General features: G+C 45.5%; 1 protein-coding gene across 1 annotated transcript in view; it reads right to left on the bottom strand.

Moving 5' to 3' along the window:
- SNTG2 (syntrophin gamma 2) overlaps nt 1–25,484 on the bottom strand; it is a 368,413-nt gene that overhangs the window by 106,688 nt on the left and 236,241 nt on the right. Inside the window, exon 9 of the mRNA XM_009183595.4 lies at nt 19,065–19,192. Coding sequence (XP_009181859.2) covers nt 19,065–19,192 — 128 coding nt within the window. The remainder of the gene's footprint in view (nt 1–19,064; nt 19,193–25,484) is intronic.

Here is a 25,484-nt window from a genome sequence, read left to right as displayed (position 1 = left end):
TTTGAAAAGTCTACCCTCCTCCCAGGGTTTCCTCATGCCCTTAGAGAATTTCTGAATTCCAAAGAGAAAACTGAAAATAGAGTTTTATGCTCTAGGAAGTGAACTGAATCACAGTTTTTGGCTAAGAGAAATAAATTTATTCCAATAAAGTTCAAAGCACACGTCTTCATGTATTAGGACATTACGGAACTGAAGTTACGTGCTCGGGTCTGCACCTCCCGTGGAGGACATCCAGTCTCTTTGGGCCGCTCTTCCTGCGCTCCTGACTGTGGGCTCAGTGCCAGCCTCAACCCCAACCCTGCGGCTCCTGCCGGGAAAAGCCCCACAGCCCAGCTCTCATGCGTCCGGCCACACTGCCTGCCTTCGCTGTAGTCTTCAGGTCCACATCCAGAAAGGCCTCTGAATCCTGCCCAACCGCTGGGAATCTTCCTGTCACAAAACACACCTCAACAGATTGGACCCTTTTCCAAATCATCTGCTTCAGCGGAAACCAGTCATAGAGCATTATCAGTTATTATTAAAGCCCCGAACCGAGACCCCTGCTACGTCTGCTACCAACGACCACTCTTCCAACCTCCTGCTCCACTTGTGCTGTGGGATTCCAGTAACTATAAAATTTGACCCTAAAAACTGAGAATTCTTAATTGCCTGTCAAAGCTTCAGTGTTAGAGAAAGGAAGTCAAAATGTGTAAATCACCTTTTTAACAAGCTGTCCGGTTTTTAAAGAATAAATATGTTGGACTTTACAAAATGTAACCAAGGACGCTTTCATCCATAAATGATGGCTGGTGGCCCTCATTACCACCACAGCCTGTCACTCCCCATCGACTCTGGCCCCCACCTCCCTCTGTGCCTGCGGTAACAGGGAGGAAAGGTGTGCATCGCACACACGCCTGTTTACTTAACTTTAAGCCCTCATGCTTTGGAAAATAAGGAGAGTGTGCATGTGTGTGTGTGTATTTTAGCTCATGACTGAAAATTATGAGTATTCATGAGACAAAAAGATAACGTGTATGTTTCAGAATTTGAAAAATCTTGAAATTTCATTCACGTTTTATTTCAAAACTGTCTCTGTAGTATATTATTTTTTAGTACAATTTAGAAAAATATATTTTTTCTACTTCCCTGTCATGTAGTGGCATTTCTAAATATTCCATATTAAATATTAATAAAGAGGGCTAATTTAAGTTCAGGAACATCTGAACTTAATGGAGTAACTTGTTCATTAAAAAGTCATTGTGGGCTGAGTGCGGTGGCTCACGCCTGTAATCCCAGCACTTTGAGAGGCCGAGGCAGAGGATGACCTGACGTCAGGAGTTGGAGACCAGCCGGGCCAACGTGGTGAAACCCCATCTCTATTAAAAATACAAAAAAAAAAAAAAATAGCTGGGCGTTGTGGTGCATGCCTGTAATCCCAGCTACTTGGGAGACTGAGGCAGGAGAATCCCTTGAACCCAGGAGGCGGAGGTTGGAGTGAGCAGAGATCACATCATTGCACTCCGGCCTGGGCAATAAGACTCTGTCTCAGGGGGGAAGAAAAGTCATTGTTATCAGAAATTCAGGCCACAAATAAAGTGTTCACTCGAGACAAAGAAAAGGTCAATAGGTCCAAGAAAGAGAATTCCCCCGTGTGGTGTCTCACAGGGCACCTCCTCACCCTTCTCTGTCACTTCCCATTGCCTCGTGAGAACAGGGCTTGGGTCTTCTGAGCCCCTCACTTCCCCGGGCAGTGCTGCCGAAGCAGGAGAGGCAGGAGGCCCCATCCATGCAGGCCATGCCCAGGTCAGTGAGTGGGGCACTGGAGCGCAATGTCCAGGGACTCCCTGAAGGCCTCCCTGTGGATGGGAAGGACAGGAGGCGGCCTGCAGGGATGCCGCGCATGTCCATGCGTCTTGCTGTGGGGCCATCACAAGCCTGTGCATTTACTGCAGGCCTCAGCAGAGTAGGCGTCCTGCGCTTTGTTCTTTCCACTAGGGCCAGCACTAAGAGCCCTGGCACTCAGTAGGCACACATGAGTGTTTGCTTTGTGAGTAAATGTTTGAGAAGACCCAGCAGGATTCCGGCACTTGGCTTTGTCACGGGAAGGTGGTGTCTACACTCTCCTCTGCCTGCTGCCTCCCCTCTGCCTGCTGCCTGCTGGTTGGACTGACTCCACCCGATCTCAGCCACGTTGTGGGGGTCCCTCAACTGACAATGGGCTCACACCACTGGGCTGTGAGAAGGAAATGGAGGAGGGAGGTGAAGGGAGGAGCTCATGCCTGGCATATGCACATTTAGCGCGTCCTCATGATCACTTTCCTCTCCACCGGGGACCATCTGGAGCGAGGCCACGGTGCTGCACTGAATGGCTTGTGCTTCTTTTCATACCCACACTGCCAGGCATGTCACTTGATTATAAGAACTGGTCATATACGATAGTGGCAGCAGTAGCTGTAACAACAACAGAGAACTAAATAAAGGCCATCACTCATTACGAGCTGGCTTTACCCTCGCAGTGACCCTATGGAAGAGCCACTGTCATTTCAACTGCCCAGGGTGCAGGACGGTGGCAGGGGCTTGTGCCACAGGCTGGGCTGAACAGCTGCTGAGTGTGGGGCCTGGGCCCAAGCTTGGGAACCTCTGGCCCCCACGCTGTCGACCAGGACACTGTGCTATCTGTAAGGAGGGATCCGTGGACCCGGGCGCCGCGCTGCCCACAAGGTGGAATCGTTATCTGCGTTTACTCCAGGGAAGCTCAACCAGCATCCCGGGGCTCAGTGCTGCTTCTCGGTTATCTGAGATCCAACGAGACCAACTAATTGGCCTCGACCACCCAGGTGGGCACCCCCAGCAGCGGGCAGGACAGAGGGTGACCTGTGATCACAATGGGACTTTGCTTTTCATCCAGGTGAAGGCGTCACTCACAGAACTGTCCCCTAATCCTCTCAGCTTCAGCGTTGGCCTTTTCTTCTCTGTAAACTGCTCCTGAGTCCCGGCCCCCAGACATCTAAGTTTCCAGTGCCCGTCCCTCTGAGCCTGGCTGCCCTGCTGTCTGTTTATAAAACTGTGTCTGACACACCGGGCAGGTCATCCTAGCACTACAGCTTGCCTGAGTTTACTCACTCATCTTCATTTTCTTTTTCCATTTCAGAGGATAAAACCTCATCATTAAACAGAACGCCTGTATCCTGGTAGCTTGCATGAACCCAGAGTGAAGATTATCTGGACTATCGAATGGAACACGGGTGGAGGCTGCACACCTGCCAATGAATGGAGCAGCAGACGCCGCGGCCGCGTGCTTTTATCCAACACCAAAGTCGGCTCCTATCCCCTTAGGCCACAGCTTCCTAAAACCAGGTGGCTCAGGGCCCGGGACACAGCAGCAATTCCTGGGTAACGTGAGAAAATGCAGAGATTTGTTGATAAAAGGAAGCCCAGAGCAGGCCCCCAGGTGGGCAAGAGCCTGGGCGTGCAGGCATGGACCATGGGAGTGGAGGTGAGGGTCTCCCAGGGGCTGCACAGCTGGGTTGAAGCAGGCCTGGGTGAGAGAGAGGCGCTCCCCACATAGCAGGGACCCGCAGCCAGGGACTGGAAGGATCAGGGCCAGAGCAGGCCTTGCAGTCCATGTTCTCTGATCCTAAGAGAACCATATTTTATAAATGTCAAGGCCACATTTTAAGCACACATGTGAACATGGGTAACTCAGTCCATGACCACGAGGACCCCCCATCATCTCTAAAGTGCAGACGTGAGTGGAGCTTCGTCCCACGCTGGGAGGTCACAGGGCTGAGTGTGCACAGGAATGACAGAAGCCCTAGCTCAGATGTGAGACACGGTACAGCACTCAGCCCACACAGCGCAGCACTCAGACCCCACCCACGAGACGCAGAAAAGCCTGGACGCTGCAGGCGCTGTGTCATCCCCTGCACGGGGCGGGAGGCTGCCAGCCTCTCAGGCTGTCTTCCTCGTTTTCAGAACGGAGATCGACCTGCCCAGCAGAGCGGTGTTTGGAGCCACAGAATGCAGCAAAGTGACCTCACTTAGACCCAGCAGAACTTTAAGAGCGGCACCAGTACAAGCAGAAGAATCACCAGAGAACTTGTTTATATTTTACACAAGTTTACTGTGAAATGAAATCATGTCTCAGAGGAATTAATTAATTCCACCAGATGGCAGACACAAGGCTGATTGCAACATGCCAGTGCCACCTTCCAGCCCAAACTTCAGTGGAGACCGAAGCTCAGCTTCCCCAGCTGTGGCTGCACAGACCCACACTCAAACAGGCCTGAGGAGCTGGCGTGGAAGCTGCAGGACTCCAGGGTGGATAAGGCAGGGAAACGGATTCGCACCTGAGCGGAGGCGCTCGAAGGCTGTCTGCCGTGACTCTCCTTCCCACACCACCGTGCTGCTGATTAGAGTCACAGGGCGGCTCCTCCGCTTCAGGAGAGAACACCTGCCTGCAGCAGCAGACGCTGGACACCAGCGAGGGGCCGACTGTCCTCCACCCATCCGTGGCCTCGGCACAGCAGCCATCAGCTGGACAGGCTGTTACTCCTGTAAGAATCCTTCCTACCTTGGAAAGTGCACACAGTAGGTGCTCAATTCCTGCTTGGAAATAAATGCATTTTTTTGTGTGCTTTTGTTCAAGAGCTATTTCATCATCACTAGAAGAGATTTTGTATGTTTTGTTTGGTTTTGTTGTTAAGGGCAAATGCAGAATTAACTTAGGAAAAAACAAAGAACCTCTTTCAGTGATGATAAAATAACTCTTTATAAAAATGTACACACTGATTTAAAATACATAGTTGGGGGTGCTGAATGTACATCGCGCCCCTCTCTTCGGGCAGGCAGCAGGCAGGACACCCGCTTTCCGTCCAGGGAAGAAATGCAGCTGCCTGTTACAGGTGCTGTAACGTGTGTTAATGAGCTTGATTATGGGCTCGAATTCCTCATGTTTGAAAAAACAAACACATTTTAAAAGTTCACTTTACATAATGAGTGAAGTTACTGTGAAAAATTCAAAAGACAATCAATTTGAAACAGAGATAGATTTATTGTCTATAAAAGTAGAACAGTCTAAAAGATTCTTAGAGGCTAAATTTACTGGGACTAAGTCCTAACCTGAGACTTCTACCTCTCAAAATTTAGTTTTCTATAACTATTTTGCATAAGAGAACTTGCGGTTTTGCCTGTAGCTGAGGAAAATGAACATAAGAAGCCGGCTCGGGCTCCACCTTTTGTGTCAGTTCAGTCTAAGAGCGCCCTCTACACGCTGGGTCCCAGGTTTCTCTCGGTGTGAGCCTCGATGTATCACAGGCTTCCGTGCCCAGGAGGTCACTGCTATGGCCTCAAAGCCCTCCACCTCCATCTAGCAGAGCTTTAGTCCCTGGGCCCCTGCGTGTCTTTCCACACTGATGGGGTGACTCCAGTGGAAACGCCGCCTGTGTTCCCAGTTGGTGCTGGGGACGGAGCGTGGCGCGGCCCCACCCACTGCTGCCTACGCTTCTGATTTAACCTCTGCGAAGCTGGGTGACTGGCAGAAAGGGCGCCGTGTACATAAAGAACATTCTAAGTGATCATCCCGTTTTTGAGAAGCACACATTGTGTTCAGCAGTCCTCCAGGTCCTCTTCCAGGGATCAACCTTCATTTTAACATCCAAATCCAACTTTCTAATGACATAGCCACTCAGGTTTCCTCTGAATTGACAACAACCTAATAGGCTCTCTCAAAGCCCGTGCAGTCAAAATCAATGGTTATAAACCAGTAGAGTTTGGTGCTGGTCAACAGAATGCCTTAGTTTCCAACTTTAATACACTTTTGAAAGTTAATCACATGTTCCATAGCAAGGTTTTTTTTTTCTTCTTCTTCTTTCCACTGTAGCAAGTGGTATTAAATGGTGGTCAAGAAATGTTTCCTGCAAAAAATCTGATCACCGAATACATGGCTGGTGTTAATGGGCCTCCGTGTGCCCACAAACTGTGCCCTGCCCGGGTGTGCTAACCGGCACGCACTGTGGGGCTGCACTCCTGAGCCAAAGACGAGAAAGACCTCGTGTCACTCAAGAGCGAGCAGGACAAACTGTCTCCAAGTGTCTGCACTTTTCCACTTCATTCGCATCCTTGGCAGTGAACGTCTCTGAAATGATTTCTTAGTCCAGACGGTGCTTACGTTCCACCCCAAAGCGCAGATGTGAGTGGAGCTTCGTCCCACACTGGGAGGTCACAGGACTGAGTGTGCACAGGAGTGACGGAAGCGCTGGCTCAGGGAGCCACTCGTCAATGTTTCCTGCCGACCGTAAGCGACGGACTTCATGGAAACCCAAAAGCAGTAAAAGCCGACTCTCAAGAGAGCAGCGGATACAAGGATGCACAATTCCCCACCCGTCGCCTCCTGTCTCTGCTTTTCTGCTGCTTATTTTACAACCGGTCAATGATGTGCAAAGAATTCTTAAGCTCCTTTCACAAAAGCACCCTGATTCTTTTCATACTCCGACATATGTCTTTAAAGTTAAATATTTAATACTTTTGGGAGAAATGAGGAAGGAAAATACATAGATTACTAACAATTGCATTTATATCGAGGATAAAAAGAACCAGCTGGCATTTATTCACACCTTGCAATAAACACTGTGTAAATACTTTATATGCTGCAGTGGTTTTAGCCCTCACAATCATCCTATGAAGAAAGTCCTGTGGTTATCATGTTAAAGATGATGAAATCAAGGCTGATGTAGATAAACCAATTTTCCCAAGGTGACTCATAAGGCCAGAAGTGGTAAAGGCAGGGACACACACACACACAAGTAAGCTTTATAAGGAACTCAGTCTCCGATTCACAACCTCAGTTCTTAACTAACAAACAGCCTCTTCTGTACCTTAAAGCCACGTGAATGGCCACGGCTTACACAGCTCAACGTTTTCCTGCCTAACACTGCACTTTTCCTATATATTTGTTGAGGTGTTAAACATAACTGCACCTGCTGGAGGGGATCCGTGAACTCCAGGAACGTAACCATTCCTGCCACCTGAGTTATCACGGCTTCCATTCTTTTTCCTGGGATAGAAACGTTGCATCTGAAATGAGCCGTGGAGCGAGGGGAGCTGCTCACTCGGAACACCCGGCCAAGGCTTGGAGACCGGACCCAGTCTAGGTAAACATAAAGATCTCTATGCCAGGAAACTCTTCAGCCAGGAGAATATTTTTGCTTTCCCAGACAAGGCTGAGTATGAGGTGAGGGGAACATGGAATGCGTTCTGCACATGCCGCTGAGGGTTCCGTCTGTACCTCCTCCTCCCACGCTGGGCACGTGGCATCATAGGGGCCCTGGAACACTCCAGGTGAGGGGTCTGGGAGGCAGAGCATAGGCAAGTTTGGTCTCTGAGGTAAGCACAGAGCAGGTAACAGGAGGGGAGAGGAGCAAAGGAGGTGAGAGGGGGATGAGGAGGCTGGGAAGCCAGGTCAAAGGTCAAGGGTCAGGTGGCATCCCCAGGACTGTGCTCCAGGCAGAGGCACAGATAGAAGAAAAACTGAAATTAAATCCAGTTTTTGAAGAGTGTGACTTCCATAGTAACGGAAAAGTTTGGCCTAATTCCTAAAAGTGGGGTATCCCTAGCAACTCCCATCCCCAAGTCTGGGTCAAATTCCCAGTGGATTGAATGTGGCTCCCCAAGTGTTCAGTGTTGAAATCCTAGCCCCCAAGGCCACCCATCTGTGGAACTGGGCTATGGCCTCCAGAGCTCGAGGGACACATGCCTGCTGCGTAAGGCCACCTACCTGTGTGCTGCATAAGGCCACCGATCTGTGGAACTGGGCTACGGCCACCCACACTGACTAAAATGAGGCCTTCAGAGCCAGGTTAGTGTGCTGAGGTCAGGGACACCCTGAAGATCTCGTGCCTCTAAAACCTTCTCCGTCCACTCTGCCGGACACGGCTGGTTCCTCCTGCTTGGGGATTAATACGAATGATGCCACTGACAGTTCTCCCCTTTCAGCAGCAGGAAAACTCAGGGACTTCGGCTCATGTTTAGTTGTAATGGGGAGGGTGCTGGGAAATCGAGGTGAGGGGTTCATGGTAAAACGACTCTGGCCACAGCTGTGGTCGTGGGGCTAGGAGCACAGGCATCCCAGGAGGTGCTGAGGAACCGGACACAGTTGGCAGAGAAAAAAGATCGGTGCCGGGGCAGCAGGCAGGGCAGGCAGACGCCCTCCGTCACCGCGCTGCTTTCATCTGCAGCGATTCAGCACCTCCAGCTTAAAAAGCCCTTCCTGTTCATTTTCATCACAGACCCTGAGAGCCTATTAAATCTCCACACACAAAGGAAAGAAAAATCAAATTAATGTTTAAAGCGGACAACTTGTTATGAATTTATCCTGCTTAGATACGAAGAAAAGATCTTAATGTCCCCAAGCGGAGACTTCGCAGTATCTTTTCATAGACAGGGCACTAATCCCTTACAGTCAAAATGAAAATAAAACGGATAATCCTCGGAAATGAAAAGATACTCGACTGAGAGACTGCAGAGGGAGAAAAAGAGAGACAGAAAGACAGAGACAGGCAAAGACAGAGAAAGACAGAGACAGCGAGAAACAGAGACAGAGACAGAGAGAGACAGAGAGACAGAGACAGAGGCAGACAGAGACGAAAACAGAGACCAAGAGGGACAGACAGAGGTAGAGACAGAGACAGACAGAGACAGAGAGAGGGACAAAGAGAGGCAGAGACAAAAAGAGACAGAGGGAGGGGCAGAGAGACAGAGAGAGGGGCAGAGAGAGACAGAGAGAGGCACAGACAGAGACAGGCAGTGACAGAGAGACAGAGACAGGGAGAGACAGAGAGGGACCAGGAGAGGCAGAGATGGAGAGAGGCGGAGGCAGGGAGAGGGGCAGAGACAGAGACAGACACAGAGACAGAGGAGCACCCAGGGCATCTCGGAAGCAGCGTCACACAGTGCGGTGGGGACCACTCCCCCCGAGGAAGCGTAATGGAGCCTAGAGAAGTGAGCCGGGAGAATGACGCAGATGCAGAATGATTTCTCAAGAATGATTCTGAATTCCCAGGAAAGAAGGAGCGGATGCAGTTCCACCCAGAGAAGGCAGCTCAGAGCCGCTCCACACAGCTGTTGGATGGGGAGGGGTGTCAGGGTGCCTCCGTAAATCAGCAGCCCTTGTTCTCTATCAGAGCAAACTCAGGAAAGCTATATTATGTAGTCATTGATCCGCTCAGCAGCGGGTCCACGGGTGCCTCGGGGCAGCTCTCTGTGGTGCTCACAGGACACCCTGATTCACCTGCGTGCCCATGGAGGGGGCGGCCCAGGACTGGGCACCACGGAAGACACCCCCACCAGAACTGCCAGGTGTTGAAGGCAGCACTGGCTTCTGAGAAGACTTAGAGACCTCCAGATCTTAAACACGTGGCTTGTGCCCTTATCAGGGTAGGACACATGCCAGAGAACTGGGCGTCTGTAGAGATGTAAGTAGAATGGGATTATTCTCTTTCCATCAACATGAACACTCTAACCTTCTGTCGTCAAAAGAAAGTTTTCAGAAAATTTAAAGATGGCGTAATGAGAAACAACAGCAGCTCTGGCACCTGCTAGCAGTCAGCAGGGCTGTGGGGCTCCTCTGAAAAACAGGGTCCCACACGTCATCAACCTCAGATCGGGGCTCTCCAGGGACACGAGGGAGCAAGGCAGAGCAGGAGCAGGGGACACGTGAGATGCCGTCCAGCCACAAAGGCCCCACAGGTCCCTGGCGGGCTGCTGGTCTGAGGGAGCGGCTGCTGCCCCCACAAGCCTGGCCTGGCTCTGGCCCCTTCCTGTCTCATGTTCCTGGATAGAAATTAAGCCAGACGCTGCTGACACAGCCCACACTCTGATGGCACCCAGTGCAGGGCCAGCCCTGATCTCCTGGCCCTTCCCAGAACCACCCAACACATTCCCAAATCCCATCACAAGCCCCCCTTTCCTGAGGTGCCACAGCCACCAGGAGGCTGTCTCCCTGGAAGTCCAGGTAAGGAGCCCCGTGTGTGCGGGACGCATGAGCTCAGAGCATCTAGTGCTGTGCTCTCGGGATGGATGAACTCCAGAAAATTCACCAAAGGATTCTTTTTGGTGTGACTATTTAAACATGATAATCTCCTTTGCAAAACAAATTACAGTATTTAACAGTATAATTCTGACTTGTAGTATCACTTTTCAAAATCTGCTTATCTGCAGTAGGTCTGTTTCCATTATGACTACTACAGAGCCCATCTGCCTTCTTCTTCTGAAATAAGGTGAGTGCCTACAAAGCACATGAAATTTTATTGAACTCACAAAACATAATTTAATTCTGTTTTTTAAAAAACATGGTAGATGTGGGGCAAAAAGATCCCTAAGTTGTGGGTTTTGTCTCTTCCTACCTTACTACTTAACTCCCTCCCTTTCCCTCTCCCTCTCCACCTCCCCTCCCCTCCCCTCCCATCCCCTCTCTTCCCTTTCTTTCCTTTTATGTTTTAGAAAAAAAAAAAAAAAAGTCAATTACTTTTAATCAATTTGAGGCCTACCTAAAATGAGAGGCATGGACAGGGCTCCTGTGAGCAGGTAAATAAAAAGTAGTTCCTCCTGTAAAGAGTTGCAAAGTGATACACAGTAATTCTGTGAGACAGAGATTCTGGAGCTGTTTAATTGCTCTTATTTGGGGATAATCACTCAAATCTGAATTTCCTTCCTTCTGTTCAGTCATTCCCTATTCCACAAACAATTTGTATTAGTCCATTCTCACACGGCCATAGAGAAATATGTAAGACTGGATAATTTATAAGGAAAAGAGGCTTCCTTGGCTCATGGTGGCACAGGCTGTACGGGAAACATGGCGGCATCTGCTAGGATTCTGGGGAGGCCTCAAGAAACTTACAATCATGGCGGAAGGCAAAGGGGAAGCCAGCACTCGACATGGGTGTGGCAGGAGTTGGAAGGAAAGAGGGCAGGTGCCACACACTTTTAAACAGCTGGTTCTCATGAGAACTCACTTACTATCATGAAAACAGTACCGAGGGGGTGGTGCTAAACCACTCATGAGAAATCTGCCCCGTGATCCAGTCACCTCCCACCAGGACCCACCTCCAGCACTGGGGATTATATTTCAACATGAGATCTGGGTGGAAACGCAGACCCCAACTGCATCACAATTAAAAATCACTGAACTCCTGCTGCTTCAAAACTCCTTTAAACGTACAGTTTTACTTTTTGTTACCTTCATAAACTATCTTAGAAAGCAGTAAAGTATTAATATCATCTCCCACCCTACTTGGTTAAACGGGCAAAGAAGCCATCACAAGAGCCCGCATGAGTTATCCAGGTCATGGCCCCAAGAGGGTGAAGCGGGATTAGAAATCTCTTAGTTCTGAACCCTGTACTATTCCTTCATACCACCTGCTTCCTCAGGGGCACATGCCAGAGACACCACAGCTTTATCTCTTTTCTGAGCCTCTCGTAAAGCTTCCTCACTGATAAAATGATTGTGGATATTTTTCAAGCATAGACATTTCTCTTGTTCTTAAGTATTTCTTCTCTCTCTATTTTCTGAAACACACAGGCTATGGGCAGCAGCCTGGCTCAAATCCAGCTTTGTCCAATGGCACCATGTGGAAGAACAGCCAACCGTCATCCAAGGCCACTTTTGTTTTAAAAGGATGAATTTCTAAAAAGCGTGGACATGCTATGGGCTTTCCAGAGTGAAATAGAGGTTGAGACACTAGAGCAGGCAGAGTTCTAAGGCAGCCCCCAGTTCTCAGCCCTTGGTGGAAACATCTGCTCCAGTTATTCAATCAACAGAAACTAGGTGTTTGTGTGAAGGGATTCTGCAAATGCAATCAACGTCTCAACTCAGCAGACCTTCAGTTAGGGAGATTTATGCAGGGGCACAGCCTGAACACATGGCCATTTATGTCCGGGTCTAGAGGTCAGAATGAAGGAAGTCATAGATTTTAGGCTCATGGAGTTACCGGTTACCTGCTGTTGGCTTGAGGGCAGAGGCTGACCATGTCAATGAACATGGTGGTCTCTGGTGGTGGAGAGCAGCCCTTGGCTGCAAAAGGTGGGGAACTGAGTCCTATAAAGTCAAGGGACTGAATTCTGCCAGAAACCCTGAGTGAGCCTTGAAGATGGGAACACAGCCTATCCGACACCTTGATTTTAGCCTGGTGAGATCCCAAGCAGAGGACCGGCCGGGCACTGCTGGACTCCTGACCCATGAGAACTGTGAGATAGTAAACAGTCCTGTGTTACCTGCTAAGTTTGCACTGGTTTGTTACATGGCAATAGAAAACTGATATGGTAAAGACAGGCAAAACTCTAGCATCTCCACCACCACGGCCACCCCATCAATAATGATTTTCTGCACCTGATGTCAGAGAAATGTCTAGATAACTAAGCCAGTAGTCAGGATCGCATGGTTATGCTAAGTCATCTGTGATGGAGTGAAATTGAAAGAGCCCCTTATAAAACCATCAGATCTCATGATAATTCACTCACTATCATGAGAACAGCATGGGGGAGCTACCCCCATGATTCAATCATCTCCCATCAGTTATCTCCCTAGGCACGTGGGATCATGAAGATTACAATTCAAGATGAAATTTGGGTGGAGACACAAATGATGAAATTTGTGCTGATGACACAAAGCCTAATCACATTACTACTGTTCACATAAGGACCCAGAGGGACTTGCCTGTCTGTGCCTCCAACAGGCTTGCGGGTTCCTATACCACTGCAGATGCTGAATGGGACCTGGACAATTATATGTCAACAGATTAGATAACCTGAGGAAATGAATAAATTCTAGAAACATACAATCATCATGATGGAATTAAGAGGAAATAGATCATCTAAATAAACTAATAACAGGTAAGGAGATGGAATCAGTAATAATTAACAATAATAATAAATCTTTCATCAAAGAAAAGCTGAAGACCAGATGTCTTCACTGCTAAATTCTACCAAATAAACAGTGAAAAACTTATACCAATTCTTCTCAAATTATTCACAAAAAATTGAAGAGTAGGGAACACTTCCAAACTCACCTTTATGAGACCAGCATTATCCTAATACCAAAGCCAGATAAGAACCTTATAAGAAACAAAAATTACAGGCCAATATCCTTGATGAACATATGTGCAAAAATCCTCATCAAAATACTAGTTACCTGAATTCAATAGCACATTAAAAAGATCAGTCACCGTGATCAAGTTGGATTCATTCCGTGGATGCAAGGATGGTTCAACACATGCAAATCAATAAATATAATTCACCATATTAACAAAATGAAAGACAAAAACCATAACATTGTCTCAATAAATACAGAAAAACATTTGACAAAATTCAATATCCTTTCATGATAAAAGCTCTCAACAAATTAGGTATGAAAGGAATGTACTTTGACACAATAAAGACCATGTGTGACAAGCCCACATCTAAAATTGTACTCAATGATGAAAAGCTGAAAGGTTTTCCTTTAAAATCCAGAACAAGATAAATATGTGCACTCTCACTACTTCTATACAACATAGAACTGGAAGTGCTAACAAGAACAATTAGGAAAAAGAAATAATAAGGCATCTAAATAGAAAAGGAAGAAGTGAAATTGTCTCTGTCTGCTGATGACATAAGCTTATATATAGAAAACTCTAAAGACTCAAAAATACTGTTAGACTTCATAAAGGAATTTAGAAAATTTGCAGGATACAAAACAACATTCCGAAATCAGTAGTATTTTGTACACTAACAATGAACTACACAAAAAAAGAAATTAAGAAAACAATTCCATTTATAGTAGTATAAAAATATAAAATACCTAGGAGTAAATTTAATGACAAAGATGAAAGATCTGTATGTACAATGAAAAATATACAACATTGATAAAGGAAATTATAGATGACACACAAAAAATGGAAAGATATCCTGCATTCATGGATTGGAAGAGTTAATGTTGTTATGATACCATACTAATTAAAGTGATATACAAATTCTATGATGTCTCTATCAAATCCCAATTATATTTTTTTCACAGAAATAGAAAACACAATCCTCAAATGTATATGGAACCATAAAAGACTCTGAATATCCAATCTATCTTGAGCATAAAAAGCAAAGATGAAGGCATTACACTACCTGATTTCAAAACATACTACAAAGCTATAATAATCAAAACAGCAAGGTACAAGCATAAACACAGATACATTGGCCAATGGAATAGAATACAAAGCCAGAAATAAACCCACAGATCTATGGTCAACTGATTTCAACAAAAGTGCCAGGAACATATTATGGGGAAATGACAGTCTCTTCCACAGATGGTGTTCAGAGAACTGAATATCCACATGTGGAAGAATGAAACTAGACCCTTATCTCACACCATATGCAAAAATCAACTCAAAATGGATTAAGAACTTAAATGTAAGACCGGAAACTATAAAACCACTAAAAGAAAATATAGGGAAAAGCTCCACGACTTTGATTTGGTTAATGATTTCTAGAATGTGACCCAAAAGCACAGGTGACAGAAGAAACAATAATATCTTCGTGAGGTTTGCATATTTGCTCTGTGTCTGCATGGGTTTTTCTAAGCACTGTGGTTTCCTCCCCACAAAGACGTGCAGGTAAGGTTAATTGCTGTGTCCAAATGGTCCCAGGCTAAGTGACTGTGGGCATGTGTGAGCTGTCCTGCAGTGGGATGGCATTCTGTCCAGGGTTGTTGCCCAGCTTGAGCCCTGAGCTTCCAGCACAGACTCCAGTCTCCCCAACCCTGAATGAAATAATTGGGCAAATACTTATCTTACTTGTTTTTATTAATCTTTCTTAAATGTATGCATAGCTCATATTTATTTAACTATTTAATATTTGAAGTGTTTTGGTCTTTATTTATAAGTGTGGTGATGTTTTGTGACCAGAAATATGCTGTAGGAATCTAACTCTTATTTATAGCTATTAGCCTATGGGAAAATTGGTTTCTTTATACATCTTTTCACTCAAGTTGCAGTTTCTGAGGACCAATCAATGATGTTGAGTGAGTATGTACTGTATTGTATATTTCAAAATTGCTAAAAGAGTAAATTTTAAATATTTTCACCACAAAAATGCTGCTAAGGATGTGATGTTATTGATATGCCAAGTAGCTTGATTTAATTATTCCATGATGTAAACATGTATTGAAACATAACATTGTACCTTAATTATATATGATTTTATTTGTCAATTTTTAGAAAGGACCCAGAAGGTGGTGGTTATAGATTGAGGTCCTATACCTGGACAAGCACAGAGTCAGAGGGGACACACAAGATGCTGGCTTCCAACGTCTTCATCCTATTTATGTTTCTATTATATGATATCTAAAGGTTCCTCCTGGGCTACAGCTTACAGCTTTTGTTTTAAGGTTCTAAAAGCTGTTTGATTTAGAATTGACAATTTCTAAACTTGTTCCTTACCCTCAATAGACTGAGGAGCCCTTAGGAGAAGACACACAGAAATTTTAGAATTCCATCTACTGGGATCAGCACATCCAAGTCACTTCTCTTTTTCATCCATTTTAAAATGAGACCTGAGGAGCTTATAGGTAAGATGGAGCTAAGAACAGCATCTCAACCTCTAAATGGGACTTTAACACAAATACGTTTCAGAATAAACAGGTTTTATAAAATTCATAGCTTGAGCCCTTACATGTTTTATGATTTGCCCTTTCCTGCCCATACTAAGTCTTGTTTAAAATCATAAAAAGGTCAACAAAGCTAGTAAGATATATTTGCCTTTATAAAACAAAATAATCTTGTCTTATGAAAAATTATAAACCTTTCAGTTTGCTGTTACAGTGTGTATTAGTCCGTTCTTGCACTGCTATAAAGAAGTACCTGAGACTGGCTAATTTATAAAGAAAGGAGGCTTAACTGTCTCACAGTTCTGCAGGCTACACAGGAAGCATGGCGGCTTCTGCTTCTAGGGAAGCCTCAGGAAACTTCCAATCATGGTGGAAGGCAGAGGGTGAGCGAGACACCTTACAAGGCAGGAGCAGGAGCAAGAGAGAGAGTGAGGAGGTGCCACACAGCTTTAAATGACCAGATCTCAGGAGAACCCGCTCACTGTCAGAAGCACAGCACCAAGGGGGATTTCGCTAACCCATTCATGAGAATCCACTGCACGACTGAATCCCACCAGGCCCCACCTCCAACATGGGGGAATACGTTTCCACATGAGGTTTGGGTGGAGACACAGATCCAAACCAAATCAGTGTGTGATAGCTTTTATAACAGAAAAAGAATCTGAGGCTCAGGCAGTCAGCTGATTTCTTGAGTTCCTTTTCATTCTCCTGGATGTCATGTATTTATCCCAATGATTGTGGTATGAACGGCTTAGTGGGTCAAAATATTTTGTCACCAAGAATAACACATGTGTTTCTACATGTTCTCAAGCTGTGGGAATGGGTGGTCAAGTCTGCATTTAGTTAAGAATTACTAGTGATATGGTTTGGCTGTATCCCTGCCCAAATCTCATCTTGAATTGTAGCTCCCATAATTCCTACATGTCATGGGAGGGACCTGGTGGGGGGTAATTGAATCATGGGGGTCGGTTTTTTTCCATGCTGTTCTCATGACAGTGAATAAGAATCACAAGATCTGATGGTTTATAAAGGGTAGTTTCCCGGCACACATGCTCTTCCCTGCCACCATGTAAGACATGCCTTTGCTCCTCCTTCGCCTTCCAACATGATTGTGAGGCCTCCCCAGTCATGTAGAACTGAGTCCATTAAACCTCTTTTCCTTTATAAATTACCCAGTCTTGGGTTTTTCTTCATAACAGTATGAAAATGGACTAATACAACTAGAGACCCTATCCTGTCCTCAGAGTAGGAGACATTTCATCTTACGACCTGAATTCATCCTTAAACCAAAGCTAGAATGGCCAATCTTCATCACATTCAATGGTAGATGGGCTAGGAAGTGTTTATGAAGTTGAGTGGCTCTATTTTTCTAAAAACCCATTTAATTCAAATTCGCTAATAGACAAAGGTCATTTCATGCACTATTTCCCTCTTTGTCAAGACAGATACATGCCCAGATCTCTACTTGGTTCCCAAACTAACCCCAAACCAAAGAAACATGTTGTAAGAAAGCCACATGCACACATTTTAAAAGGAATTCACAGTGACAGCACGAACTGTTAAAACATTTTGCTATATTGTACAAATGACTATTTACCTATCCATCTATTTGTATCTCTGTAATCTATCTATATTTCAGCCCCTGTATCACTGCAATAATTCATCTATATATCTACAGTCATATTTAATGACAGGGATACATTCTGAGACATGTGTCATTAGGCGATTTTGTCATTGTGTTTACACCGTAGGGTGCACTTACAGAAACCTAGATGATACAGGCTACTACACACCTAGGCTATATGGTACAGCTTATTGGTCCTAGGCTACAAACCTGTACAGCATGTGACCGTGCTGAATACTTACACAACTGTTACACAATCATATTTGTGTATCTAAATACACAAAAGCAAGTATCTGTGTATGTAAGCACATCTAAACTTAGAAAAGTGAAAGTAAAAATAGGGTATAAAAGTTAAAAAATGACACACCTGTGCAGGACACTCACCATGAATAGAGCCTTCAGGGCTGGAAGTTGTTCGGGGTGAAGCCATGAGTGAGGAGTGAGTGAATGTGAAGGTCCAGGACATTACTGCTTCCTTTTATATGATTGGCAGTGCAGTAGGTTTGTCTATGTCAGCATCACCATAAGCACGTGCGTCATGTCTTTCACTGTGAGGTTATGATGGTTGATGTCACCAGGCAATAGGGATTTTCAGCTCCATTACAATCTAATGGGACCACCATGGCATATGTGGTCTGTCCTTGACCAAAACATTATTATGCAGAACACTATCTATCTATCTATCTATCTATCTATCTATCTATCTATCTATCTATCTATCTGTCTGTCTGTCTGTCTGTCTGTCTGTCTGTCTGTCTGTCTGTCTGTCTATCCATCCATCCACTTTATCTATCATTTCTATCTATCCACCTATATTTACCTACCTGTCTTTCTACTTCTCTAGGAATACACACATCTACTAGGTTTGTCTCCCTTTACCAAAGGTGGGCACAAATCTGAAAATCAAGCTTACTGTCCCTGTTCCTGCAATGGGATCATAGACATCCTTCCACAAACACGGACATCCGTTGTGAGGGGCTGTACAGTTAATACCAATTCATAGAGAAAACCTAATTTTAACCCTTCATGAAAGCAACATTTGCTGGACTTTCACCTTCCATTTCAGGACCAGTAAAGGGAATTTCAGGTTGTACTGTCTGCCCACCACAGACCCTATAGCCACACACATTCACACAGATGCACACACATTTTGGGAAGTACAGTGCTCAATTAAAAAAAAAATTCCTTTGCTGACAGAAAGTTTGCTATTTCTACACATCTGTCTTAAGAATAGAAAGAGGAAATTCACCAACTCATTACTTGTGGGCCTTTCCACAGTGATTAAACAGCACAATTAGCCAAGCATACATTTTTCTACTTGAAAAGCTATGGAAACATAAACTTTTATAGTTACATCTTTGAAATTATTTAATTAGCCAAGCTCACAAACTAGTTAGCATTTATTTAACACAGGTGCTGGTCTAACCCTCTCATTTCATTACTGAAGAAAAAGAGGCCCACAGAGTTTAAGTGGCATTTCTAGAAACATCTGAGACTTGGACAAGAAGTCAGTCTTTACTTCCAGTCTAATTCTGTTAGCATTTAAAACTAAAAATAGAATTTCTTTTACTAAGACTGTTTCATGAGAAGCAACCATGCCACCTTGCCCTAGGTAGAACTAGTCTTAGTAACAAATTCACCGTTCTGATACCTGACTTCTCATTTTCTCTTGATCTTTAACTTGTTTATTCCAAATGCTAAATCTACCAGAAGACAGCACGCCCACTTGCTGATGTCACAGTCAAGCGCTTTGGAGTAACCAGTGGCCTGTAGGAACTGGCAAAAGTGCACGGGGTTCATCAACTTTTCCCATCTCAGGCAACGGTCACACACCTTAATTTTTCCGCTCCGGCTTTGTACCTTGAGATGCGAGCCATGGACAGAGGCACGGACAAGGTGTCCAGCCAGCGCTTCTCATACCTCGGGTCCTTAGCTATGGGCGAGGAAGGTGACGATGGAGCCTGTGCAGAAGAAAGGAGAACGAAGCGTCACAGAGGCAGAGGAGGCTGCATGCAGGGAGAGGCGTCTGCAGGTGCCTGGAACACAGAACTCAAGTCCAACACATTTTAACTGATAAAAAGCAAGTGAGATCGTTTCTGAAACATGGGGAAAGAAAGAAGTGCTCTTCTACCCGGATTTAAGACATTTTCTCCCTCTATTTTCTAACTGCAAATTGCATGAGAGGAAGGAAGCTGAAAGGAAGGAGAAGGAGAACAAGGGCCTAAATTTGGAGGGAAAGTTGCAGACACAGTACTGGGCTCAGTGCATAGAGACCATGAGAAAGACACAAAACCAAAACAACCTGAAATGTCCACTCAGCGAGTTTCGGTCGAGAGACACATAATAGAATGGCTGATGACATTCTGTCCAGGTCATGGGTCTGCTTTATTATTAGTGGCAACGACCCTGCCTGTGCAGTAGTAGGAGCTGGGCCCAGATGGAAAAGTGAGGAGGCCTCGGAGCCATGCAACCACCGCAGCACCACGCAACAGCCCCACGAGCGTCCAACAACAAAAGGGTCAGAACACGTAACAGCCCCGCGAGCGTCCAACAACGAAAGGGTCAGAGGTGGGTTCTAGCCACAGGATACAATCGTATAATATTCCACATTCTCAAAGAGGAGCCTGAGCTGCCTGAGCCATCTTGACCTCAGAGCCCGGCTCGCTATGAATGAACCAGGCGCTGCCGCCCCAGTCACCGGCATGGACACACCTCACGGGTGTGCCCCACACTAATAGGTGTGCCCCACACTCACGGGCGTGCCTCACACTGACAGGTGTGCCCCACACTCACAAGACATTTCTGTTGATTTAATTCAATGTCCACCGGAAACACCAGCCCTGAGCTCTGGGCTCTGTGGACCTTGGGGTTCAGGGACTGCTGCACCTGGAATCTGAGCATCTGTCTGCAAGACTTTCTGTAAGAAGGGGGGCCATGAGAAAACAGACCTGGGCTTTCCAGAGGCTCAGAGGGTGGCATGAAGTGTCTTTCATACTTGCTTGTTCATAAGTAGTAATCGGCTACATGTCCACTATGTATCAGAATGTTATTTGAGACCACATACCTCATTCCTTATAAATGTACAACCTTATACATTGGTTAATCCGCCACTTAAAGAGCAAACCCTGTCCACCTCAAGTCTCCTCTGCAGTCAGCTTTATCTGCCAAAAAATAACATCCCTAACAGTTCTGTGCCGCTGAACTGGCTCTGGTTGGTTTGTGGTGAGAGGAGATGGGGGGCCGTTCCCCAGGGCTTCACATGAGATCCCTGGAATCTTGGAGGCTTCGCTTCCATGTGGATGAGGTTTCCATACGACACTCTACACACTGCTCACACTTAACAGAAAGAGTGTGATGATATATTTTTCATCTTTGCTAATATACAAGCCCCTTTCTCATTCTCCTCCACCTCAAATCATCTTTGCATCCCTGCCCTAGGATTCTAGACGAAAGGCCTCTCACCCAGTACAGGTGGGACGGGGGAATGGACGCTGAGGGAGGGTTGGAGCGTCATACAGAAGAGGCGGCATCGCCATCTACAGATGTGTCAGCAGGCAGAACAAAAACTCACACAGCCAGAGGCTGGGTTTGGGTTATCATCCTAACATTGTTTCTCTATATTTATTAATTCCATGGCCAATAGCTCAATAGCAAAAGTGGCAATATTGGAACATTTGAACTCTGAGCTGAATTTTACAGATATTCATTCATTGTTACCCTTTTCTGTTGGGCTCTAACATCTGGTAAGAGATTCACCTTTGGTGCATGCATGAGAACGGCACTGAAATACCTTCAGATCACCTGCTACGTATTTCATATTAGCTTTGCTGAAATACCATTTGTCTACACAGACTGCTGCAATCTGTGTAGGAACTCATTATAAATGATTGCATACTGTGGCACGGTTTTAGTTATCACTGTTCATTGAATTTTAACTGTGGTATTTGCATGCACAATAATCCATCTGTGCCATGGGAGTTCATCCTAGTAATGGTGCTGTGTGTTTAGCCACATAATCTATACCTCTTGTTGCTGATTCAAAGGTTTGCTACAGTGTGCTGTTTTCAGAGTAACTAGAATCATACTGCAAAACCACTACTTAAAATTGCATAGAGGATTCTACTATACAATACACAATATTAAAATACACAAAATAGTATGCATCCTTTCACAAAATCAGTTGAAGATTACTTTTCAAAGGTGTAGGATCAAAAGCAATTCCCCACTAAGAAAACCCATTTTTTCTTTATAAAATCAGGCTGCATGCAGAGTTTGTCGGCACAGCTTTGCCTCCAGACTGTGGACTTTTATAGGATGCTTTTCACTCGGAGGCCACTGATAAACCCTGAATTTCATGTCCCATTGAATGTACTTTCCTCTGGAAAAGTATTTTGTACAATCTGGAGAAAATATTTTCTATAACTAGCAGCTAGGGGAGAAGTCAGATCTCTGTGAGCTAATGCTTAGCTCAGCAGGGTCAAATGCTCCCATTTACTGAGGGCAAAGGAGAAGGAACATGCCAGCGTTATCTGCTCCACAGCTCCTTCCTCTCCAGCTGCCCCAGTGCACCCAGCTCTTTGCTCTCTGCAGTCACAAGCTGGGCACTGATGGAGGAAATGCCTCCAGCTTCCTCTCCTTAGGAGAAGAGCATGTGCAGGGTACCCAGAAAGGCCTTCTGGTCCTGTGCCCGCCTCCCACACTGGCATGTCCAAAGTCGGCTCAAGGAAGGTGCTGCTCATTTGAGCAAACCCCACTGTGAGGGAGTTCATGTCCTGCAGAAAGCAGAGCCTCGTGATTCTCATCGTGGTCCCAAATCTTACATCCACTCAATAGCTTGCAGATATCATGAGGCATGTTCCTACCAGTTGATCACAAATCCTGTAGCTTGTACCTGTCAGCTTTTTGTAATCTTGCTGCCTACGACAGGAACGCAGAGCTCAGCATCTCCAGGAATGCGAAAGCATCTGCATCTATCCATGGCAGTGGAAACCAATTTCAGATGAGGAACAAAACAGAACATGTTTTCCTCTATTTAATTGACGATGCAGTCAAAAGTTGCAGTCGAAAGAACTGACCCCCAAAAGCCATCCTGTAGCATTTACATGTGACTGACCAACCAACTCACAGGGCATTTACTACGAGATGCCACAGTTATTGCAAGATTGTCAATCATACATCACATACCGGGGCCTGTTGTGGGGTGGAGGGATGGGGGAGGGATAGCATTAGGAGATATACCTAACGTAAATGATAAGTTAATGGGTGCAGCACACCAACATGGCACATGTATACATATGTAACAAACCTGCACGTTGTGCACATGTACCCTAGAACTTAAAGTATATAAAAATAAAAAGATTGTCAATCAAAAAAATTAGAGAAAAATATCTCCCAATACATTGAATGTACACAAGAATTAGAAGAAAGGATTGTAACCAAAGACGCAAGCCACATGTGTTTCGAAGAGTGGAGGGTGAGGGGAGCCTCTACTGGTGGAGATGTTCACGTGAACTGCCTGGAGACAGAGGCCATCAGGTTCAGAGATCAAAGCAAGAACTGGTATCAGGTCACTGGGCAGGTGCTCTTTCTAAAGCATTGTATTCAAACTGCTGCAGTCCCCAAGAAGGAACTTGTGGGGTTTAGTTTTCAACGCAGTCTTCATCTCAGACATGCAAGCACGAGCTCCCCCACTCTGCATTCTCCCAGCTCTGATTCTTTGGGGCTGACAAAAAGTGATGTCATCCTGGCATCTGCCACACGCACAGGATGAACATTCTGAATGGAGGCGGACCTCTAGAGGGCACTGTGCCTAGATGGATGCATTTTGAAAAGTCAAGTAAAATGGAGTACTTTTAACATACTCTTTGTAAAGTTACTGGAAATGAATAAAAATAGATGAAAGCAAAAGCCTCCAAATATTTCAACTACTTTCACGGTTCCCAATTTCAACTACTTACACGGTTCCCAGTTTAACATAAACTGCATATCATCCCAGCATTTTTGCCTCCTCAAGGCATGTATGTATGGACACAAAGTAGTGTTAAGAGCACACTCTTAAGTCTACATTCTCTGATTATCATAGAAATACAACTACATTCTAGAAAAGATGGGAAATATAAGAAGGTTAAAAAAAACCTTATCACCCATTTTGTATATTTCTCATGATCTTTTTCTATTTGGTTTTTAAAAGTTAAGATCATACTGTCCAAGATGGCCAAATACGAACAGCTCCAATCTATAGCTCCCAGCGTGAGCGACACAGAAGATGGGTGATTTCTGCATTTCCAACTGAGGTACCAGGTTCATTTCACTGTGGCTTGTCGGACAGTGGGGGCAGGAGAGTGGGTGCAGCCCACTGAGCGTGAGCCGAAGCAAGGCAAGCCATTGCCCTACCTGGGAAGTGCAAGGGGTCAGGGAATTCCCTTTCCTAGCCAAGGGAAGCTGTGACAGACAGTACCTGGAAAATCGGGTCACTCTCACCCTAATACTGCACTTTTCCAACAGTCTTAGCAAACGGCACACCAGGAGATTATATCCTGTGCCTGGCTTGGAGGGTCCCACGCCCACAGAGCCTTGCTCATTGCTAGCATAGCAGTCTGAGATAGAACTGCAAGGTGGCAGTGAGGCTGGGGGAGGGGCACCCGCCATTGCTGAGACTTGAGTAGGTAAACTAAGTGGCCAGGAAGCTCGAACTGGGTGGAGCCCACCACAGCTCAAGGAGGCCTACCTGCCTCTGTACACTCCACCTCTGGGGGCAGGGCACAGCCAAACAAAAGGCAGCAGAAACCTCTGCAGACTTAAATGTCCCTGTCTGACAGCTTTGAAGAGATCAGTGGTTCTCCAAGCACAGAGTTTGAAATCTGAGAACGGACAGACTGACTCCTCAAGTGGGTCCCTGACCCCTGAGTAGCCTAACTGGGAGGCACCCCCCAGTAGGGGCAGACTAACACCTCACATGGCTGGGTACCCCTCTGAGACAAGGCTTCCAGAGGAAGGATCAGGCAGCAACATTTGCTGCTCAGCAATATTCGCTGTTCTGCAGCCTCTGCTGCTGATACCCAGGCAAACAGGGTCTGGAGTGGACCTCCAGCAAACTCCAACAGACCTTTAGCTGAGGGTCCTGACTGTTAGAACGAAAACTAACAAACAGAAAGGACATCCACACCAAAACCCCATCTGTAGGTCACCATCATCAAAGACCAAAGGTAGATAAAACCACAAAGATGGGGAAAAAAACAGAGCAGAAAAGCTGAAAATTCTAAAAATCAGAGCGCTTCTCCCCCTCCAAAGGAATGCAGCTCCTCACCAGCAACGGAACAAAGCTGGATAGAGAATGACTTTGACAAGTTGAGAGAAACAGCCTTCAGACGATCAAACTTCTCCGAGCTAAAGGAGGAAGTTCGAACCCATTGCAAAGAAGCTAAAATCCTTGAAAAAAGATTAGACGAATGGCTAACTAGAATAACCAGTGTAGAGGAGTCCTTAAATGACCTGATGGAGCTGAAAACCATGGCATGAGAACTACATACATAACAAATGCACAAGCTTCAGTAGCCGATTTGATCAACTGGAAGAAAGGGTATCAGTGATTGAAGATCAAATGAATGAAATGAAGCGAGAAGTTTAGAGAATAAAGAGTAAAAAGAAATGAACAAAGCCTCCAAGAAATACGGGACTATGTGAAAAGACATCTAATTGGTGTACGTGAAAGTGACAGGGAGAATGGAACCAAGCTGGAAAACACTCTGCAGGATATTAACCAGGAGAACTTCCCCAACCTAGCAAGGCAGGCCAACATTCAAACTCAGGAAATACAGAGAACGCCACACAGATACTCCTCGAGAAGAGCAACTCCAAGACACATAATTGTCAGATTCACCAAAGCTGAAATGAAGGAAAAAATGTTAAGTGCAGCCAGAGAGAAATGTTGGGTTACCCACAAAGGGGAGCCCACCAGACTAACAGCAGATCTCTCGGCAGAAACTCTACAAGCCAGAAGAGAGTGGGGGCCAATATTCAACATTCTTAAAGAAAAGAATTTTCAACCCAGAATTTCATATCCAGCCAAACTAAGCTTCATAAGTGAAGGAGAAAAAAAATCCTTTACATACAAGCAACTGCTGAGAGATTTTGTCACCACCAGGCCTGCCCTACAAGAGATCCTGAAGGAAGCACTAAACATGGAAAGGAACAACTGGTACCAGCCACTGCAAAAACATGCCGAATTGTAAAGACCATCAGTGCTAGGAAGAA

The sequence above is a fragment of the Papio anubis genome, chromosome 14, assembly GCF_008728515.1.
Source record: "Papio anubis isolate 15944 chromosome 14, Panubis1.0, whole genome shotgun sequence".
In the NCBI taxonomy this organism is placed as follows: domain Eukaryota; kingdom Metazoa; phylum Chordata; class Mammalia; order Primates; family Cercopithecidae; genus Papio; species Papio anubis.
This window is presented reverse-complemented; position numbering and strand designations above follow the sequence as displayed.